At 38.1% G+C, this 21,467-nt stretch overlaps 1 protein-coding gene across 3 annotated transcripts in view; it reads right to left on the reverse strand.

Annotated features, from left to right (window-relative positions):
- The window catches only part of LOC124406946 (protein expanded-like), a 129,757-nt gene that overhangs the window by 39,837 nt on the left and 68,453 nt on the right, over positions 1–21,467 (reverse strand). For 2 of the 3 annotated variants that reach the window (XM_046882674.1, XM_046882673.1), the window contains exons 3-4: positions 20,202–20,358; positions 10,257–10,356 (exon numbers count right to left, since the gene is read on the reverse strand). In XM_046882674.1, coding sequence (XP_046738630.1) covers positions 10,257–10,356; positions 20,202–20,315 — 214 coding nt within the window. In that variant the 5' untranslated portion in view covers positions 20,316–20,358. The remainder of the gene's footprint in view (positions 1–10,256; positions 10,357–20,201; positions 20,359–21,467) is intronic. The other variant, XM_046882675.1, reaches the window with a different exon arrangement.

A 21,467-nucleotide genomic window follows, 5' to 3' on the forward strand; every position in this document is an offset into this window, starting at 1 on the left:
GCGACGTTGCCCGACGCTTGTTATACATACGAGTTTCCGGTTTTTCTTTTTCTTTTTTTTTTTTTTTTTTTTCTTTAATTCATCGATAACCATACTCCCGAGTTCACGAAAAATTACAATTAATAACGAATATTTCTGTGAGATAAATCGGCATATTATACATCTTCAATTTGTCCATCAATTGTATATGCATAAATATTAATATATCAATATAAATTCTTTTAACGAATTCATTCATTCCACGAATTAAATAAATTAATTTACTAAGGAATCGAGCTGCTGCATTCGATTAAACTTTGACAAAAATCACTTCCAATTTTACCAGTCTCTCGTAACAGATATCAATTTAAGTCGGGGAAAAAAATTGACGCAACATAAAGACGTGAGTGATTCGACGTGACAAGGTGAAATAGATTTGGAAAGATTTTCATCCCATTAAACGATGTAACCTTCTTCGACACTTGTTGCAAAAAAAAAAAAGCAGAAAAAAAAAAAAATCTTAAACAACTAAAGAATAAAACCAATGTCTATATCAGGTAGGCTTTTCAATGCTTTGATCCAGCATTTAATACAAACGTGACTTTACAGCATACGGTGATAACTATCAAAATCGTCATTACTACATCTTTGATTAAATGAGCGATGAAAATTGGATTGAGTACTTTTTTCAGTAACAATACAAACTGAGCCCATGCACTTAACTAACTTCGAGTTACCGAACATAACAGATCGCGTTTGCGTCAAATCTACCTCGGTAGATCGAAATGAATAATAGCCAAATTATCGCCTGGAGTTCAAGCACGTACAATCGAGCGTTCGACTCAATCATGAACGAGGAAAGGTGAAAACAGCCGTAGGTAAAGTACGAAGGAAGGTATACCGCATACAGAGAATCGTTTCAAGTCTTCTCCCTCTCCCCCTCTCTCGCTCTCTCTCTCTCTCTCTCTTCCTCTCCACAGCAGTATCGGACCAAGAAGAAGAACGAACGCTGGATCGGGAGATATACGAGGTCGTTTCAGCTCCAGCGAGACTGCAGCATGCAGGATCGGCTGCCATGCCGCCAGGAGCAGTGCAGCAACAGCAACAGCAACAGCAACAGCAACAGCAACAGTAACAGCAACGGCGCGGAGAGGCGCGCACCTGAATATTCATTGTGTATCAAGAGGTACATGCGTTACTTATAGACTGCCTTACGTTGCATTACAAAGAAGATAGATGGAGTTCTGGGCCTCTTCGGCTGAGTGCGGTGCAAGGCTTGAGGGCAGGGGGGGGGGAGGGGAGTTTGCTTCGCTCATCCCTCTTCCTACCTCCTTCTAGGCCTTCGAGGGGCGGCAGAGGCGGAATAAAGGGGCAAGGGGTAAAACGCAACTCCCCTTTCCTTCCCGCCCCCTCGGGGGCCTTTATCCGGAGCTCATCGCATATTTCATCCCGATCAAATTGTTCCAAGAAACAAAACACGTTATATACATCAGCGCGGCGGCGCGACGGAGGCTGAGGCTGAGGCTGAGGCTGAGGCCGCCCTGCAGACGCGGGTTGCAGGGCTGCCAGCCGTTGGCCGCCAGCTGCTGCTGTTGCTGCTGCTGCTGCTGCTGCTGCTGCTGCTGGCTGCGCCGATACATTGGTACCCTATCCTCACTTTATCACATCCCCGCATCTGTATCATGTCCATGTTAGTCCGTGTTCGTCTCGGTATGGTCCGGTCCGAACCTCGACGCATCTGCGCACCTTCATTAGCGATCGCGTATTATAAATCAACCCGCGCCAAGATCGCGTTTTAGTTTACAAAACGCCGTTTTATCCAACCCTTATTATAGTACACCTTGAATGAATCATCGACATTTACTCAATGCCTGTCTTATGTACCCGGTTCTCATCCCGGCGTCTGATTCTCCATCGTGTCTTCGCAGTTTAGCATCTCCTGCGAATTTATATGTATGCAACAGTAGGTAACAGCAGATAGTTCGAAATTACAACAGAATGGCCAATAGAGTGGTTCTTACTTGGGTCATGTTGGAATTTCTTTGCGCTTATCCCCTGAAAGTAATCAAGTTGTATGGAAAAAAAATCAGGTTAAATCTAAAAATATTTTTCAATAACTCTAACACGCCCCGCCAAGAAGTCGAATTTTGTATGGAAAAATGGATGTATTTGAAATTTTTTTTTTTTTTTTTTTTCTCTTTTTAAAGAAAACTGTTAATTACTTTAAAACTATATATGTATTATAAAAAAAATTACTCCAGATATTCTGTACGAAGTTTAATGCTCTGCATTTGCCGCGTTATCAGCGAAGATCAGTTTTTTGTTGATAACGATTTGCGAAAAATTTTCAAGAAATCTTTTTTTTTTTGAAAATTCGTCGATGTAAGTATCCAAAAGGAAATTCACCGTGAAAAAACTTGAAGTCTAGAATTTAGATAGGGCGACAAGTACGTCCAGTTTATAATATAATCTAAATTTGACTTTCCACCAGGAAGATTTGGCTGCGGAAAACCGAGTAGAATCAAGCTTTTGCCAGCAAACCGTGACGAAGTTAATTGTTAATAGTTATTACGGTCTAGCAGGAACTCTGCGCCTTACTGATGAACTTTGACACCGTCTTAAGCACGGTTAAGCAAATTCATGCACTAAATGTGCGCATAATTTAACGACTTTCGCCACAGCATAACGTCGTTGCTTATCCTATAAGAGCTTTTAATAAGCCGAATACGGTAAGCCTGTTTTGAATAATTAAAGAGTACGAGGTTTCTGTACGAAACGATATAGATTCGTGCTGGCTTCTAGCGCAATTATAAATTTAATTAGTTTACTTAAATTATCATTAGTATTATGCATATTTGCGACATCAATTTTCTGGCTATAACACTGCGTCTTTGGACGATGGATACATGTTACCAAGGGAAGAAAAATTAGTTGAATAAAAGAAGAAAAATTGAAAAAAAAGTTTTCAGTCTATCACAGCGATCGGCAACTCAAGTTGTCGAAAAAATTATAGGCAAATTAGCAAATTTTCAGTATGAATTTGAGGTAAGCTTCTGACCTAGAAGTTTACTTTTTACACAAAAAATTACAAAGCGAATTAAATTCCTGTCGAAGGGTGATAGTAAGAAACACTCACCCCCAAACAAACGAATTGGGTGAGAATTTATCAATTACAATCTCCGCTAAGAGTTGTAATCGAGCATTTAAATTCAATTTTAAAAGAACGCTTTTGGAATATTAAGTTCACCAATTCAAATAACACGGGAAATATGTCATTTTTTTTAAATTGTTACCACCCAGTCGCATTTAGTGATACGGAATCGATTGTATAAGATCCTGCAATTGAATTCTCTACAGAGATGTGATTTCAATTTTTGTTGTCAGTCAATAGTTTAGCCGCAAAGAAAGTTTAAAAATGAATTGACACGAAATTGATTTTGAAAACACGACTTATGAATCGTTGTATATACAGAGTTTGTTCTGTAGAAATTTTTATAAAAAAATGGAATTTATTCAATCCCCTAAAAACAGACCATTTAAATCCAATTCTTGATATCCCTCAACAAAGAAGTATTTTTTGTTGAATTTATTTATTTATCTCCTTATTTACCATGATAGAATTTTTTTCCTTTTCCCTATTATATATATATATATATATATATATATATACAATAAGTTTTTTCAAACGAGAGTGAAAAAAAAAATAAATATGTAACATCCAACAAAAACACCCCAATATAGAATAGGTGAGCTGTAAATGAGAAGGTGATCGCAGGTGTGAGCGGAAGTCAAGCACCGATGAGCACGCTTCCAATAACGCTCACCGTAAATAAAAATTCCGTAAATTATGCAAGTTTTTCCCTCCAACACATCGAAGGATCCCTGGTAATTTAGTCCAGATAGATATAAGGGGCCTTGGGGAATACGTCGAGCGCGAAGGCGCGTCTCCTCCTTCTCCCCCCCCCCCCCCCCCCCCCCCCCCCACTCACCCCATCCTCATCCTCGTCTTCCTCTTCCTCTCTTCTCCCATCCGCTCTCCTCCTAGGACGCTCGGCGGGTCCGTTGGAATAGCTAAACGAAAGAGAGATCCCATCCCGGTTGCTTCCCTACCGCGCAGCGTGGCTCCGTCGGAGCATCCGCTGAACCTGCCGGGCCCCTCCCCCCCCCTGCCAAGCCGGGTAACCCTTCCCCGCATTCCTGGGCCCGAAGCTGCGGCAATGAGGGCCGGACGGGACGGAGAGCCGAGGGGCTCGAGGGGGCTTATACAAATCACCGGGCTACCGTCTTACCCGTGGGCTTTCTCTCCCCGTTTCTTTCTCTGTCGTGCCCTTATCTGCCTCTGTCATCTCACTCTCTCTGTCACATGTTCAAACGCCCGTTCAATCTCTCTTCTTCCAGGTCTACTGCGTCCTCGTCCTCGTCCTCGTCCTCTCATCCTCGGTCCCTTCTTCTGCTTTTCTTTTTCTTTTTCTTTTTCTTTTTCTTTTTCTTCTTCTTCTTCTTCGTCTTGTTTTTATTTTTCATTTCATCTTACTCTTTTACGTGCAACAACCGGCAGCAGGGCCATAAGCGTGCGTTTCGTGTTATCGCCACCGAAGATTTGACATTTCATATAAATTATATGCGGCACACGTACGTGTACATAACGTATCTCTGATTGCTAGGTTCTCTAATCTTCCCAATAGCGATCAACCACCATCGTTAAATCCTATCACAGAAATTTGGATATTTAGTTGTTACAATGTTGGTATCATCACTGGTTGAGAGATGGCGACAATTTTATTCAATCTCATAACGTATCTCGTGAGATCATAATCTCCGAATTGAATCAACTTTTTCAACCGCTATACGCACCGTGCTGCTAAAATCAAAAACTACTTTTTTTATTACCACGTGATCGTGTCAGTATTCTCAAGCTACCTCGTGTAATCAATGATACAATATAAAATATTATGTTGACGTTAAATTATAAGAAATGCACCATGATCGAGCGAAATTCAAAAATAAAAATACTCTACGTAGTAATCATACCTCTAAACATGTTTGAAAATGAAAATGTTGAATTATAAACACTTGCAATGTATTGCCTTGTATTTGTGAGTGTATGTGTAATTTTGACATATATTTACACAACCATAAAAGAAATTTTTGTGCCATATTTGAATGAAATTCAACCTTACACTGGTTACGAATGGATATATCATCAACCTGCTCATGTAAGAAAATACTGCTGCCTTGGATTCATCTCGGTGTATTTTCACGTACAATAACGCTATGCGTAAATGATGATAATTTAAATATGATAATTCTTAATTTTGAGACGAAAAAAAATTTTTTTTAGGACACCCCCAAACCTGTCCCGAATAATTAAAAAGCATGTGTCCAAAGTTTTGAGCCGCTTTATCGCTGGTAACATGTGCGTCAACGAGTTTGGATTTTCAAAGGAGGATGAGAAAATATTTTACCTTGAGAGATAATTTCTAGTCAAAATTGGAAACAAGTTTGGTGAAAACAAAAAAAAATTGGTTATTCCATGGATTAGATTTTTTTTCTTCAAAAATACTGATAATCTACAATTGAAGACATTTCTCTTTTTAACGTCGCATTCCATAAGCGAAATTGATGAAATATATAACAAGTAGAAAAAATTTCAAATTGCACGTTGTTTCAATTGTTTTTTTTTCTTTCTGAAATTAGAAAATTCAAGCTCCATACTGCTGCATATATTTACACAATATAACCTCTCAAACGTTTGCACATATTCCCTTTTTTTTGTAAAACGTCTCGGTTACGTTTCAGAACTTTCAGGGGTTGTCTGAAAAAAAACTTTTCCACATATATCTCCAAATATTTTTGTAAGTTCAGATTAGTTAGTTCTGTTACAGAATCGTTCATCGTTACTTAACATATGACCCTTGAACAAATTTCACCGATGTATATATATATAAAAAAAATAAATAAAAAAAAGTACAAAGTTAGTTATCAAAGTGATTTAACTCGAGTGTCTGCAATGAGTATAAGAAGAAAAGAATACAGTAAAGAAGGTGAAGAAAAATCAAATAATCAAACCAATGTGAAAAAAGACAACACCGACAGCAATAACAATCGAGAAAGAACGATTCGAGGGAAAGATATGGAAAGCGTCGGGAGCGTAAAAATAAAAAGGAAAAAAGAATGAGAGAAAGAGGTATCAAAAACGAGAAACTAAAAATGGGAAAGAGAAAGAAGTAGAAAACAAAAAAAAAAAAAAAAAAATTAAAAAAAAAAACTAGCACGAGAGTAATAGCAGCAGCACCGTCGACGTTTGCAGGGGTGTGAGAGCTGCTTTTTGTACTTGTTCTGGTTTTTCTGCTAGTATTTCTTTTTGTCTTCCTCCTTCGCTGCCCTCTACTTATTTTTCTCTCTCTCGACCGGGTGTTTTTTCCCTCTCTTTCCTCATTTTTTTTTTTTTTTCTTCTCTCTTTCTTTCTTTCTTTTTTAAACTCTTTTCCCGGTCGCGCCATGCCTCGCGCGCCTCAAAACCCGCCAGCCCAGCCGGGGCCCGTGATGGGGCCCTCTGGAATGTGGGAGGGAGTCCGGAGGCCCAACGGCTCGTGGAGAAGAGGAGGAGGACCAGTCGGACCGGCTCCGGCAACGTCCCAAAGGGGGGAAGGGCTGGGGGGAGGGGGGCAGGGGAAACCGCAGAGGGAGGTGCGGTTCGCCCCAACGGTATGCAGAAGAGACCTCAAGATTAGTCAAGAGTTTCAAACTTGTTTAACGTTTATGCAACTCTGACCGCCCTTGCCCTCACCTCCATTCTCAACCCCTGTCAGCCACCGCGATTCCCGTGAAAGAATACGAAGACGGCTCCAAGAGTGCCAATTTATTGCTGGATTTTGGCTGAGGCTTAATAAACCGGGGAAAAATATTCCGTCACTTAAGGATGAATGAACCCCGTTAAATTAATAATAATCAAGGGGAAAAACGATTGGAAAGTATCAAGTAATGTTGGTTGTGCCAGTGGCAGTGGATACGATTAAGTAGAGCGAAAAAATTTGTTGTATTTAAAAAATGAAACTAAGTAGTTTGTAAATAACGCAAGCTAAAATATCAATACCTAATTAAGAGAAAAGTTTTTATGGTATTAGAAAGGTCAAAATGTTTAAAAAGCCTGGTGTTTTTTATTTGGTTCTGATGTTCTTTGGCTAATAGAAATTAATAAAGAACTGTAAGAAAAAAGTTACTTAAGCAATTATAGACAGCCTCTCTTTTTTTTCTACAAATTAGTGGAATAAAATGCTGTTCTTGCTGCTTTTGGATAATTTTTATATGATCAATTCATAACAAGGAGACGGAAGCAAGAGTGGTATTTAAAGAAAGACGATTTCATAAGCTTCTTTCCCCATTTTAAGGTCTCGTAATACATTATACGAGAATAGTTACCGGACTTAGTTAATTACAGCTATATGTATGTATATATGAGACATTCTTTCCCTTAGAGATTACATATATTTCAACGACATAGACGCTTGTGGAAATATAGTGAACGGGGTAATAAAACTGTATGATTTGAAAATACATTCGAGAAAGGTCGGATCGTAAAAGAACCCTTCTTTAAAGCACAACCCCGTTCAGACGCTTGATTTAGCAACCACAGCGATAAAGAGTATTGTGCTTGGACGTTTTGGAATCTGAATTCCTGACCGTCTGACGACGTATACATAAACCCTTAGTTGCCTCGGGAAACCGATATTTCTAGGTATGTACGTACGTACGTACCTCTCAAGCGGAAGATTCTCTTGCCAAAAATGAACAACACGAACAACAAGTGGCTAAAATAAAATTACATACGAACATACGTTATGCGTATTTTTGAAGTAGTATTTACACCTGTACACATTATAATATGCTTCTTCAGTACGAAAATGGTGATGAGACTAAATTTTTCTACAATACTACATTAACTTTTTTTCAGAAGTACAGGGATAGAGTACTAATTTCGTTGAACTGCTCGATAACGGAAAGTTAACTAAGAACATGAAGTGGTTATAATTTACAGTAAAAATTGGCACATTTAGTAAATGTCGGTGTTCACGCTTGAATCTCTCTAACGTATAATCCAACGTGACTTGTAAAACTGACAGAGTTGAACGGGTGTGTAGAGTTTTGAGAAAACAATAACCTCTGATTCATTGAATTCAAAGCTACGAATGATTCTTTTTTACGGTATGGGCATTGAAAAGTCCACTTTTTGTGGCAGTTTTTGTTCCGTAAAGTGACGCTTTATACGGCAGTGAACAAAGTTGAGGAATAAAGTCTTTATTCCGCAGTTTTGACGCGCAGTTCGAAGTGCGCATCCCAAACTGGCGAATAAAGTAGCTTTGTCGAATAGATCGCGACATAACCTCACTCTTCGTTTTGCTTTTCAATGCCCATACCGTAAAAAATATTGTACGTCGCATGCCCGTAAACCGTTTTTTGGCTCGGATAATTTCAGTACTCGCTTCCGGCTCGCCTTCAGCTCGTCCTGAAATCTTTATCCTTGCCAAAAAAAAAACAGGCGGTTTACGGGCATGCCACATAAATAGCTATTAATTGATAGTGTGATTGGTTCTTGAAAAAGTGCTTGATAGTCATTCGAACGCTAGCACAGCAATCTTTGTCGACTATAAATGGATTATAATCCAAAAGCAAACAACCAGTGAAAGACCATTTTTATATACTGGCGAAATTTTTTTTGTTATCTATTTAGATACCGTCTTTTTCCTTACAGTACTTACAAATATGTAAAGTAGAAAATGGTACATGTAATACTAGTGATGTAGGATAGCATGTGGTTGGCAAAACCAGATTGACGTTCACATTTGATACAGTTATCAAAAGTCATTTCGTTATACGTAGTGACGATACCAATAGCAACAATTCATTTTGAACTCTGTGTAACCAATCACGATAATGGTTTTATAGTTGAAACTACTGGATGAACTAATTATTCATTAAATGTTTTATCTAGTCCTTCTGCTCGACGGATTATTCATATCCTCAACTATGAAATTACCACACAGTCACAGACAGATCACTACACAAATGTAATTCGAAGCGAAACGTTATATCAAAGTAATGCTGTCGTGTCGCTAATTTGCCAATACTTTTCCGATGCATAGGGAAAATGTTGACATAACTTACCATCGATTTGGTCCCTAGCAACACTAATTTGTTTCGCAAAATAGTCATCATAGCCCGGAATTCAACGATTATCATTTCCGGCGATGAATCAATGCAGCCAACCGTTGAACGGTACGACATATATGTATATATATATATATATATATATGTATATATATATATGTATATACGATGTTCCCCATTAGACGTATGAATATTCATTTCTGAAGCTGTTATCGCCGAAAGGGAATTGAGTCGTAGTTGGCAATCTTTGAATCCGTCTAGTGTAGAAAGACAAGAGCTTAAGAGCCCAGCCACCTCTTGTTGTATGACGGCATCTCACTCGGTGACTAAGGTACCCTCTTTGAATACAAAAACTGTCGGCCTTGCCTGGTTATACCACCATAATTCATCTGACCGAGGTTCTATTTACGCTTAAAAAGTGGCCTCACAAAGCACATTTATGATTTACTGTTCACTAAGAACTGCAGCTTGAACAAAAAACAGTAAAGTTTCTTTTTTTAATGGCCCTTAGTTGGGACAGACAATCCACAAGTCAAGTTGGCTCGATATGCGTAACGAGCTGTGCGAGCTTAAGTAATTCGATACATGAGAAAAATCACACCGTAACACGATACGATTTCATTCAGGGCTGTTCCTTGGTCGGTCGTCCGTTCACTCGTCAACTTGTGCTTCTAAGAATTAAACTTACGAAGTGTCTACCAGCTAAAATTTATACCTCGTTCATCCCTAAGCCGCGCCTTCAACGACAAAGGTCAACGAAACTGAGGGGGAACTCGCACAGAGTAGGATTCCTTCTGGGTTCAGTTGAAATCAAGACAAGACAGTGAGTGAACGTTTAAAAGGTTTGCGTGTTGTGTTGCAGATATTAAGGTGAGTAGCATCCGACTTGTTCCATTAAAAAATCTTCAAACACCATGAAGACTTGGAACTCGTGCCTTCCTTTATATGGCTGGACTGCTTATTTAGCACCAAGTGGTTGCAAAGCACGAAAAGTGCACCGATGCGATGGTGACTATACCAGAGCGAGCAAGTAAAACCAAGGCAAAACGGCCAGGGTGACGTTGTCTCGAGGAAGAATGAAAGAAAATCAAGAAGGAAAGCTAACTCACCAGACAAAATTGCTAGGCCAAACAATTCGCAGTCTAACATGCCCTGTTGGCCCAGCAGGACGCATGTTTGGGCGTAGACCTCCTTTACCCTCGACTTGGCCTGAAAATAGAAAATGAAAATGGATTTCAGTACACATAAGCATGGAATAAATAGAAAGTGAAAATAATCTGTCTAACAATAAGGCAGCATAAATTCTCTCAAGTGTAGTTAACCACCTTGTATAGGTAATTAAGCCCTGCTGCAACAGGGTATACCTTGTATGCTCTTGTGTGCTGATGATGCCCATACGTTACAGCCACAACTCACTCAATTCGTGAGGGCATATCGCTATTGTACCGTGGACTCTGGCCGTAGGCGCCAATAGTTAGCACCAGTTGTAATGAGTTTAGACGTCGATCCTGCAAGTTTATTCTAGACCTTTTCACCGGCGATGGCCCAGATCAACGAACGTAACCTGTCTTGACTAGGTATTGTGTGCACGAAGCTTGGGGCTAGACTATCGATTAGATAAACGCTCGAAAATAACGTCTCAATTAATAATCTCCAGACACCCGGTACGTTTGGTGCCCTTGCAAACATGAAGATTATGTTCTTCTTCTGAATGTAACATGGCGGCTTGAATGACACGGATTTTCAAAATACTTCGTGGATTGTGAAGTCTGTCTCAATCATCATCTCAGAAAATCATTTTGTAGAGATTTGCATAGATCAGTATTCGCCAAAATATACGCGTCTTATACTAGTTAATGTGCAAAATTCTTGCCTCTAGAAAGAAATCTATTACTTGTAATAACTACTGAAATCCGACCATCAATCAACTTCTAACCTTGCGAAATTTTACTCGGATATTCTAAGTAAACCTAAATCTTTTTACTGGTTAGCGATAATTTGTTCATAACTCTATACAACTAGGCCTAACCTTTGACTGGTTGTATTCCACTTGTGAGTTTTATAAACCTTGACCCTTTACTGTAAACGTAATCTCTTTAAATTAGGACATAGCATATCTGAATCTACACGTTCGCCAATTGTCTAAATTAAAAACCATACTTAACCTTTCAATTGTACTCCACAATCTTAAGTGAACTGTTAGAACAGTGTAATTTGCCAAAAATAACAACAGCAATCGCTGATTTCAATGGCCTCCAAGCGTTCTGTCGCGACTGCTCTTGCACAACGACAACTTTTAAATTAGTGTTTTTCTCATACGTTGAACCACAATTCTTTCGAATGCCTAAGTCTCATGCAGCACACTTTTCGTGTTACTGTAAATGATATTTGATGGAATTCATATTACTAATTGATAGTAAAAGCAGCGTATAGAATAAGGAATTGTATCTATAATAAAATCGATGACTCGACTAATTGATTCCGAAAAATCATTTCGGCTATATCAAATCAAACTCACAATAGTTCAGGTATTAGGTCAACATTACGAGTGATGACACAAAAATGTGTCAATACATGACTACACAATATCGATGATACTTGAAGCATGCAATCTATTTATAAAACCGCACCAACTCGTAGTGAAAACTGCTTCAGTTAACTTCAGACATTTGTTATGTCCAGTTTCTACTCTTTACTTCTTATAACGCGATGCTTATATATATGAACCTTAATCTAAGCTTCTAATAAGAATTGACGAGACAGTGACGGAGGAACAGATTTGAAAGTGAAATATTTCGTGGGTCATTTCATTAGAAAAGACACGTATGAGCTAGATAAGAATAGTATAAACAAAAGTGTTCTCATCAGGGGAAAGGCACGTTGTTTTTTTCGAAATTTTATTATCACTCGTGACACGGCAAAAATCGAAACAAAAAGTCAATTGAGGTAGAAGAGAAGACTTTACGACAGAATATACGTCCTCCTATGGCCTCCTGACCCTGAGGCCATAAGAATAATCTCTTCAAACAGAATAGATGTTGTAGTAGGAATCGGTAGAATTCCTCATAAATACGTGACTCGGAATAATCACACGGTTTATAAAATTATCGAACAATTAACCAACTGCGCGCGCAGCTTGTGAGAATACTTGCGATGCAACGCACGTTTCAACTATTAGGCATGTATAGCAGTATGTGTGCCTAGTGATGTGCGATAAAGTAACACTGACCCAAACCAATCAAAACGAATCCAATCGAGCCACTAGTGGCAGTAGCCGCTAATTAATCCGTCTGCACTAAAGACCTTATGACGCGCTTCGCTTGGTCATACTTTATCTACCAACAATTAGCATCGATTGAGGTAGCTGCTTAGGTACATCATACCAACGATTAAAGCTTATTAAAATTAGCAGACGATTTAGGACTTTATATTGTCATTACCTGAATGTTATAGGCACATACGTGTATCTAATTGTTTCCATTAGTACTTTTGTGCAAGTGGATGAATGTGGTCAATAGAAATCGTAGTGGAATGGTAGTTACAAGTACCTTTAATTCTTTGAAAGAAAGGAAATTGTAATATCTGATGATAGTTTTATTGTGATAATTGGTATTGGTCTTTTGAAAATTTTTACCTTCTGACCATTTGAGTTACCTCTATCAAGCTGGCACCGCCACAACGAAGAAACTAACAGGGAAGAGTGATTTCGAAAAAATTATTACACAGGAATTAAATGCTAATTAGATGCTCCAAGAATATCCAAAACTCGAATTTGTCGTTCCGCGTTTAAAAAAAAAAAAACTTGTGGCGGTGCCAGCTTGGGTTCAAGCCAGCAGCGCCACAACGAAAAAACTACCAAGGGTGAGTGATATCAAAAAAGTGATTACTCAAAAAAAAAAAAAATGGAAAACTCGGAGTGACAAATTCAGGCTTTGGATCTTCTTGTAGCATCTAATTAGCACTTAATTATTTCATATAGTAAACTTCGTTTTTCTTTTGTGGCGGTGTCAGCTTGATATAAGTATTTCAGTTGTATACTTGACAAACCTTGAGCCTCCAGTTGTTTCAGAAATCTTATGACTATTGAACGAGTGTAAAATGATTCAGACTGTTTATTTATCAGCAATAAAGATACTGAAATAAGCTTTATACTTCAGATTTTTTAGCCGATCTTGAAATTCGTTCATATACGTCCTTCGGAGAGCTTATGCATATATTATGTAGTGTAAAAATTATATCTATAACGATCGTATGATCTAGTTTATCAAGCACTGTTTCGGTTGCGGTTTATCCTGGTAAGTTGTGAAACATTTTACAAATCAGGCGTTTGTATAAATCGCCAACAGTCATTATCATAAGAGTTAATATCAATACTGCACTCAAAATTCAAGATTTCTACTCTGATTCTTGTACTATCTATAAGAGTCCAAATAATTGAAAATCCTATGTTTTAATAAGTGTCCAAGATAAGTGCCTTATTTTCCAAGTTTACGGCCAAACTGATGAAATTTTCTGACTACATACCTAAAGAATAGATGGATCTAGCTCTGACGGTTTTTTCTGCATATCGACTAAACTATCTCATTCAATCGTAACTTTTAAAAATTATTACATTTCAGCAGAAGACAGTACAGTAGTGACATATGGAACTGACGATGATTTATCGTATAACACTAGACATGCCACATAGATAAGGGTAAATGCCCAAGTTATCGATATGTCTCATAAAAAATGGATTAATAATTGAATTACAAAATTGTTAATTGAATAGAACGTCGTCGCGTTGTGTGAAGTCTGAGACTATAAAAAGTTGAGGATTGGATTGGAGTTTCGCCTTCTCAAGGTACCCACAGCTCTTTGAATCTTGATGGATGAAGGTATATGGCGATATTTTTGGCCGAATGAACTGTGCTGCCTTCCCGAGTTAGAATAATGCATAGTTAAGTATGTAGTGTCATTCTTACACGGTTACCCTTAAAAATCTTCAAGATGATATTTATCGTCGATCATTGAAGATTTTCTTAGTTTCACAAAGAACTACATTCCATCGAAAATTGTTCCAACTAAATTCTGAGGGACTATAAAATCTCCATCTAAAGAGCCTCTAATTTAATTTAAGATTTATATACCGACCCGTCTGTCCGGAATTCCTCTTGGTTTTTACTAATTTATCCGCTCTTCATCTTTACTCGTATCTAATTTATCCTCTATATCTTTACACCCACCTTATAGTAACGAACTTTCACGTGTATAGAGCAGCGAGACACCCTAAAGAACCTTGCACACTTGCCGAACATCGCCTTTTAGAATCTTTTTCCATTAAGTTCAGAAGTAAATTGTACATAACGGTAATACGAATACAACAACAGTACAAGACGTAGCAATTATTGATAGCAATTTTTTCGTTTTTTCTTTTTTCTTTTCTCCTTACACCGAGTATTTCCCGATTTTTTATTTCAGTAATTATTCACCCGAGAAAGATATTCGACCGGTACGCTGCGCACATGTGCATTAACATTCGTGGTAACTTGAACATCGGGCATAATATTCGTTAACCACTGTAATTACCAGTCGTATAAATGTGGAAGAAAAGAAGTTGGAAAATTAAAAAAAAAAATGAAATGACAGAATAAGCCGAACGTAGAAAGGGACGCGTAATTACGACAGTCACGCTTAAGGAAATTAAATATGCATTTTTGCAGCAGCAGCAGCAGTAGCAGCAGCAGAGAACTTGAACCATCCTGACGTGCTGTAAACGGAGAAGCCTGCAATTTAAAAAAAAATGCTTTGCCACCGTGTGGAGGAAACCTTAAAGGTAGTGGCAAACGAATTTCCTTGACGGGGTAGAATCCAGATTTGTCGGTACAAATGAGCCTCTGTATAATTAGGTAGATCGTATCGTGTGAGAAGGTAGGATATACACCGTCGTCATACCTTATTCTTCTCTCGACCTACCAGCCATGGTTGCAGCCGCAGGAGGACGGGCTCTGATATTTCCTCCCATATAATGGTGTGCCTATACCTACTGCAGCTGAAGAACTGAGAATTCCAGGCTCTCTTTTTTGTGTTACACGCATCCGAGAAACCTTGACAGTAAAATATCCATACATACATCGTGGACGCGATTCCGTTCATATTGCAAGTTGCAGGCAATCCCATTGCACCGAGTATCCAGAGCTTTGAAGTCACATTTTTTTTCAAATGTAACGAAAAAAAATACTCCACGCTCTATTGTAATACTCATCGGTGTTAAGTGATCTTCAAGACTGAGATGTACGAGGATTAAACGAATCCGCCATCTTACGAATCCCTTTTTTTAGGTCTATTCAATGCTTGTGAGATAGATTGTTATTGCTTACTTGTTCCTATATTTGAAATTCGAAATAACTTACGTTTTATGCGATGATGTTTACCGTGGAATAGCTTGGTAAAAAATTTACGGTCACACTCGAGTTACTTCCAATAAAGCCCTGTTACTTATATGTTTATTTTAATTTCTTCCTTATAATTTTCGTACCGCAAAACGTATTAAAAATTGATCGACTATACTTAAACGATAAAACCTGTTGCTTTGCTGTAAGGAAATATCGTTGTAACCAACTCTGCGCGGAATTTCCGCTTCTCTAATTTTCTACTCCCAGCACAATTTACATCGTGTCTGAGTTGTTTCAATCTTGCGTGTCATGATATTTTCATAGTGACGTTAGGATAGGTAGATTATGTGTGGGCGTGTGTGCGCGTGTTTATGCGTAAGTATACACAGTTAACTTTTGTCTAGGATTGAACATCCGGTGCGTCATGGGAAATTCAGAGAATAAAGAAAAGGGAAGAGTAAAAAACATACGTTAGCCAGGGACGTTTGAAAATTTATTCACAATCAGTAATATCCGAATGAAACGGGAATGCACATTTGATTCCAAGAATAGATAATCAAAATAAGAAGCAAAGAATGATGCATCGTAGACTATAAGAGCGTAAGGTATTGCAGTACCGTAAAATTATGACTCCTTGGGAAGATTTTTTTTTAACAAATGCGATCAGAGACTTCAAAGTCAAGTTATTCGTGACGTCGAATGTAATGTAACTAAATTTGATTGTCATGCACATTAAGAAGATGCTAATTAATGATAATATAGTAATGAAATAGCTTTTATCCGGCATTCAACAATTTACAAATATTGAAATAGCATTTGTTATAAGAATCGACGAAAAATTTAAAGAAAAAAAAAGCTTGATTGCTATATCATGAGTAAAGTATTGAGAAAAGGTTGCACTTTTTTGCATAAACTCCTCGACATGAAAAACAATCTTATTTCTTTAATGCATGGAAAAACGCATAAATTAATTAACTTCCCGATATACTTTAACGCAAATACTTAAACGACCGAAGCGATTGCTCTCCGTATCATCAAAGGCTCTCACCGTTCTAGAGCAAAGCAATTTCCGCTTATTGCACACCAGAGTAGCGATCCTTGTTAACGAGCTCATTACGCATGTAATTATAAATTCCAGGCTCTTATCCATGGCATTTACTAAAAGAATTAAATTGACACCCTACACGCGTAGCGACAACCAGCTAAAGTGTGCAAATCATACCTGCTGTTTCCTGTCATCGCTTTTTCAACCTGTTTTCCGCATTTTCGAGCCGCCGATCTGCTTACGATCTTTCTCGGCATGCAGTCGTAGGGAGAGAGAAAGAGAGAGAGAGAGAGAGAGAGAGAGTGAGAGAGAAATACCAACGAAGTTGGAATTACTGAGATTCAAGTAATACAACGTTGAAAGAAAAACACAAAGAGGGAGTTCAGTTTGTGCAAAATTAATAAATTTTGCGTTACATTGCAGTTTACTCATATTTAGACAAATCCAAAATTGCAATATTGATTTTTACTAAAAATGCATCGTTGTATTAATGGTGCGAATTTCAACTTTATAAATATCAACAACAATCTGCATAACGCGCGTGATGGAAAAGAAATGTGATATCATTGGAGGAAAAAAAAATTAAAAATTATTTGAACGGAAGGAAAAGAAATTAAAATTCATCAGTATGAATATTCGACGACCCTAATTAAGTCAGTTATATATTCTGACGAAGCGAGCAGAATGTTGAACAATTTTATTATTGCATAAGTTAAAAGTCTTTTTGGTAATGGGAAGTTAAAGGTGAATCACAAATCTCGTATTCCAAAATTCACAAATACAATTCACGGTGTCATGGGTGCGAAAAAATTAACCCTTAGTTGCCACACGCACTATTTTACAATCAATTACTTGCCAGACTGGGGTGCTTTACACCCCAGCGACAAAAATTGTTATAAAAAATAGACTATTGAACATTTTTACTTCAAATTTTTCTGAAATCACATTGAAAGTTTCCTTCAAAGGATTATGTAGTTAATATAGTCCAAAATCATACATAAGTACACTAACAAAAATGCAATATAAAATTTTTTTTAGAAAAATAGCTATTTTGAGAAAAAAAAAATTTATAATTTTTATTTTTCAATGTTAACAGCTTAAATTTTAGCCGATGGCAGGCGTTTAAAAAAAACCTGCGTCGGTCTACACGTGAGGGTTAACCTAGACAATTTTGTATCGATTAGGCGTTGATTGGAACGGATTAACGATATACGTGAAGCAGACTTATAAAAATCATAATTAAACCTAAAATTGATCTTGAACAACAGTTGGAATTCGTTGATATTTACAACGATTATGTATCTTCGACAGACCTGTCTTTCAAAATATCTGATATCTATATTGAATCTATATCAGATATCTTGAAAGTTCTGTTACACTAGTGATTTCATTACTACTGTTAAGCTTGGAGAAAAAAAGAAATAAAAAAAATATCGTAAAAAATGCATAGTTTCTGTAAATATTGTTGCCGAGAACAAGCCGAAAGAAGTTTATCATTGTAATTAATGTACGATCCTTAATTATTTTCACATCTTACAATGACCAGAAAATACATTTCTGGGTATAAAACAAAGTTGAGAAGTTTTCTAACGATAACAAGATAATCTATTACTATTTTGTATCTTTTTTTTTTTTTTATATATATATATATATATTATGTTTACTCGTATCGCATTTTTGTAACTCTGTTGGCATAATTTGATGTTAGTACAGAAATTATTTGATATCGAGACCTTGTTTAGCTGGCAAAAAATATCAGTAAAACCTAAGCAAACAAACAGATTTACTGTTGCAATAATATCTGATAATTTTAACAATATTTCAAACGTTATCGTATTTTTTACTAGATAATTTCTACAGGCAACTTTTTACGAGAGATTTTCTTTCTCAGTGTGTGCATGTCAGGTTGACTGATGAATTATCCTTAATATTTAAAAGTACCATAGACAATAACTCGACTAACTTGTTCCATATTTCTCTCAGCTCGTGAATTATACATTACATATACATACGTGTGTAGCTAAGGAGTGTGAATTTTTTTCACGGTACGTACGCGTTATTTCTAGGCATAGACGTAGACACGATTATCCGCGCAGTTACCTACCAAAGTGCGCGTGGGAGAGTAATGTGAATAGTTGATCCGAGAGAAACTTCTTTCTGACGTTTGCAAAGCCAACTGAAAGAGCTGACGGACATGAGACACATTGACCCGTTTTTTTCCCTCTCAATTCCATTCTCTTTCTTTCTTTTTGTTTTTTCTTTTTCTTTTTTTTTTCCCCTCCACACCGCGGAGACACCTTTGACTCCGGAGTTCTAAGCGCGTAGGAAGATACCGAAGGTACTGCTAAAGCGCCATTACTAAGAAACCCGAGTCAGCCGTGGCATAAGGTTGAATATTAATAGTAATTCGTGAGAATTTCGTCGAGTGAAATGACGTATTGAATCACGGTCGCGGGATCGATGGATCTCCGATATATCGTCGTCGCGCAACGCCTCTTCAAAAACAGAAGAGAAAGAAGAAGAAGAAAAAGAAGAAGAAGAAGGAGCATGCGATCATTTTTACTACGTTCAGGATACGTTCGAAGATCTCTGATCTCGGTGGTCAGAGAATGACGGAAGAAGCCGACGACACGGCACGCATGATTTATAAACGTCAGATTGGCAGTGAGTGGCGGCGATCACCGGCGCATAGATTCCTCTGCGTAGCGCGTGAAACGCCTGACACGATGACATATTTATGGGGTGTTCGATGCCGACCGAAGCCACTTTTTGGAGCGACCCTTTTTGATTTTTTAAAAACTGAAGCTTGTTGTGAGAGAGAAAGAGAGTGAGAGCGAGAGAGAGAGAGAGAGAGAGATTGATTGAGTTTTTGAATCGCCTTTGGCTACTGCATAAAAGTATGCAAATAACTATTTATGTGTCATGCCCGTAAACCGCCTGTTTCTTTGGCAAGGATATAGATTTCGGGACGAGCTGAAGGCGAGCCGGAAGCGAGTACTGAAATTATCCGAGCCAAAAAACGGTTTACGGGCATGCGACATACAATATTTTTTACGGTATGGGCATTGAAAAGCAAAACGAAGAGTGAGGTTATGTCGCGATCTCTTCGACGAAGCTACTTTATTCGCCAGTTTGGGATGCGCACTTCGAACTGCGCATCAAAACTGCGGAATAAAGACTTTATTCCGCAACTTTGTTCGCTGCGGTATAAAGCGTCACTTTACGGAACGAAAACTGCCACAAAAAGTGGACTTTTTAATGCCCATGCCGTGAAGAAAAAAAATAATTTGGATATCCGTGTTTTGTTTCTAGATATGAATTCGATTAGGCAAGATTTCGAGCATTGTTTGGGGGGGGTTTAAGATACTTGACGTCGTTACAAAGAACGTCTAAGATTTTGGTTCTCCTTTTTTTTTGTTCAACGACCTAAAATCCGAGCACGCATTTCTAACCCCACATATTTCACCGTTTCCTCAATATCGTTCATGGGTAAATTTACTTGAGACACTCGTGTCCATTTTGTCAGTCTTCTTCCTCAGCCCCCATAGGCCTGTTGAACCGTACCTTCACCGCTTGGATCTATGATAATTTTTATTTCCCAATTGGCTTACGAGAGAACCTTACACCTTACTCACCTCAACGACAAAGTAGAGAGGGTCACCGGGGAGGGCATGTACGGCAAGGTATCGGCTGGCGGACACCAGAGGTTGAAGGCAGGACCGCGCAGCTGTGACACCGCTACCGCGCATGCTGCATGCTTCATGTCGCCGCCGCTACGCTCTAGCGTCCTGACTGAAACATAATTAAAATACTTCCGTTAATTAATATTGTTATCCAATAAAACAAGCATCATTCGACATTCACACGTCGTACGAGTCGGAAGAGAGATGGCGAGTCAGAGAGACGGAAAGCGTTGCATGATTTGATAAGCTGTGCTTATTGGACAAACGTATTGTATAGATCATCGTACACCATGGAAAATACTTTTTACGGCATGGGCATTGAAAAGTCCACTTTTCGTGGCAGTTTTCGTTCGGTAAAGTGACGCTTTATACGGCAACGAACAAACTTGCGGAATAATGTCTTTATTCCGCAGTTTTGATGCGCAGTTCGAAGTGCGCATCCCAAACTGGCGAATAAAGTAGCTTCGTCGAACAGATCACGACATAACCTCACTCTTCGTTTTGCTTTCCAATGCCCATACCGTAAAAAATATTGTATGTGGCATGCCCGTAAACCGTTTTTTGGCTCGGATAATTTCAGTACTCGCTTCCGGCTCGCCTTCAGCTCGTCCTGAAATCTTCATCCTTGCCAAAAAAAAACAGGCGGTTTACGGGCATGCCACATAAATAGCTATTGTGTGAGTGTTGAATTAAAAAAAAATTATACCAACATGTTTGTATTAAAAAATGAAACACTAATTATAACGTTTATTTTTAATTTTCTACCGATGTTAAAGTTTTTCGAAAAGCTTTTCTCACGGACGTCCGAAGACAAGTTCAAGTCGAGGATATATTAATATTTATTATCGATTCTAACCAACAGTGTGTAAAGAACCCGACTTTCGTCGATAGGAAATAAAATCTGTGAATATAGGTATATGGTATACGGTGGAAGACGATGTTCGTCTCTCTTGAATTCTAGAAAACATTCGTGCCGATGATACTTGCAAATTTTTCTATTTTTCTACAAATATTTCTACCCAGACAGCTGCGCGTAGGCTTCACTTTGTTGTTGTACCTTCCTTCTCGAAACCAATTATCATTCTATGGAAGATCCTGAAGTGGTTTCTTGCTCAACGGAGGATTGTACAGAACTTTCCGGATCGTAGTGCTGTACTAGCCCCGAGAAATCGATGATAAATTCTGCCATTTCATTCAAATGCAAGAAATATCTGGTAG

Source organism: Diprion similis, chromosome 6 (genome assembly GCF_021155765.1).
Source record: "Diprion similis isolate iyDipSimi1 chromosome 6, iyDipSimi1.1, whole genome shotgun sequence".
Taxonomy (NCBI): domain Eukaryota; kingdom Metazoa; phylum Arthropoda; class Insecta; order Hymenoptera; family Diprionidae; genus Diprion; species Diprion similis.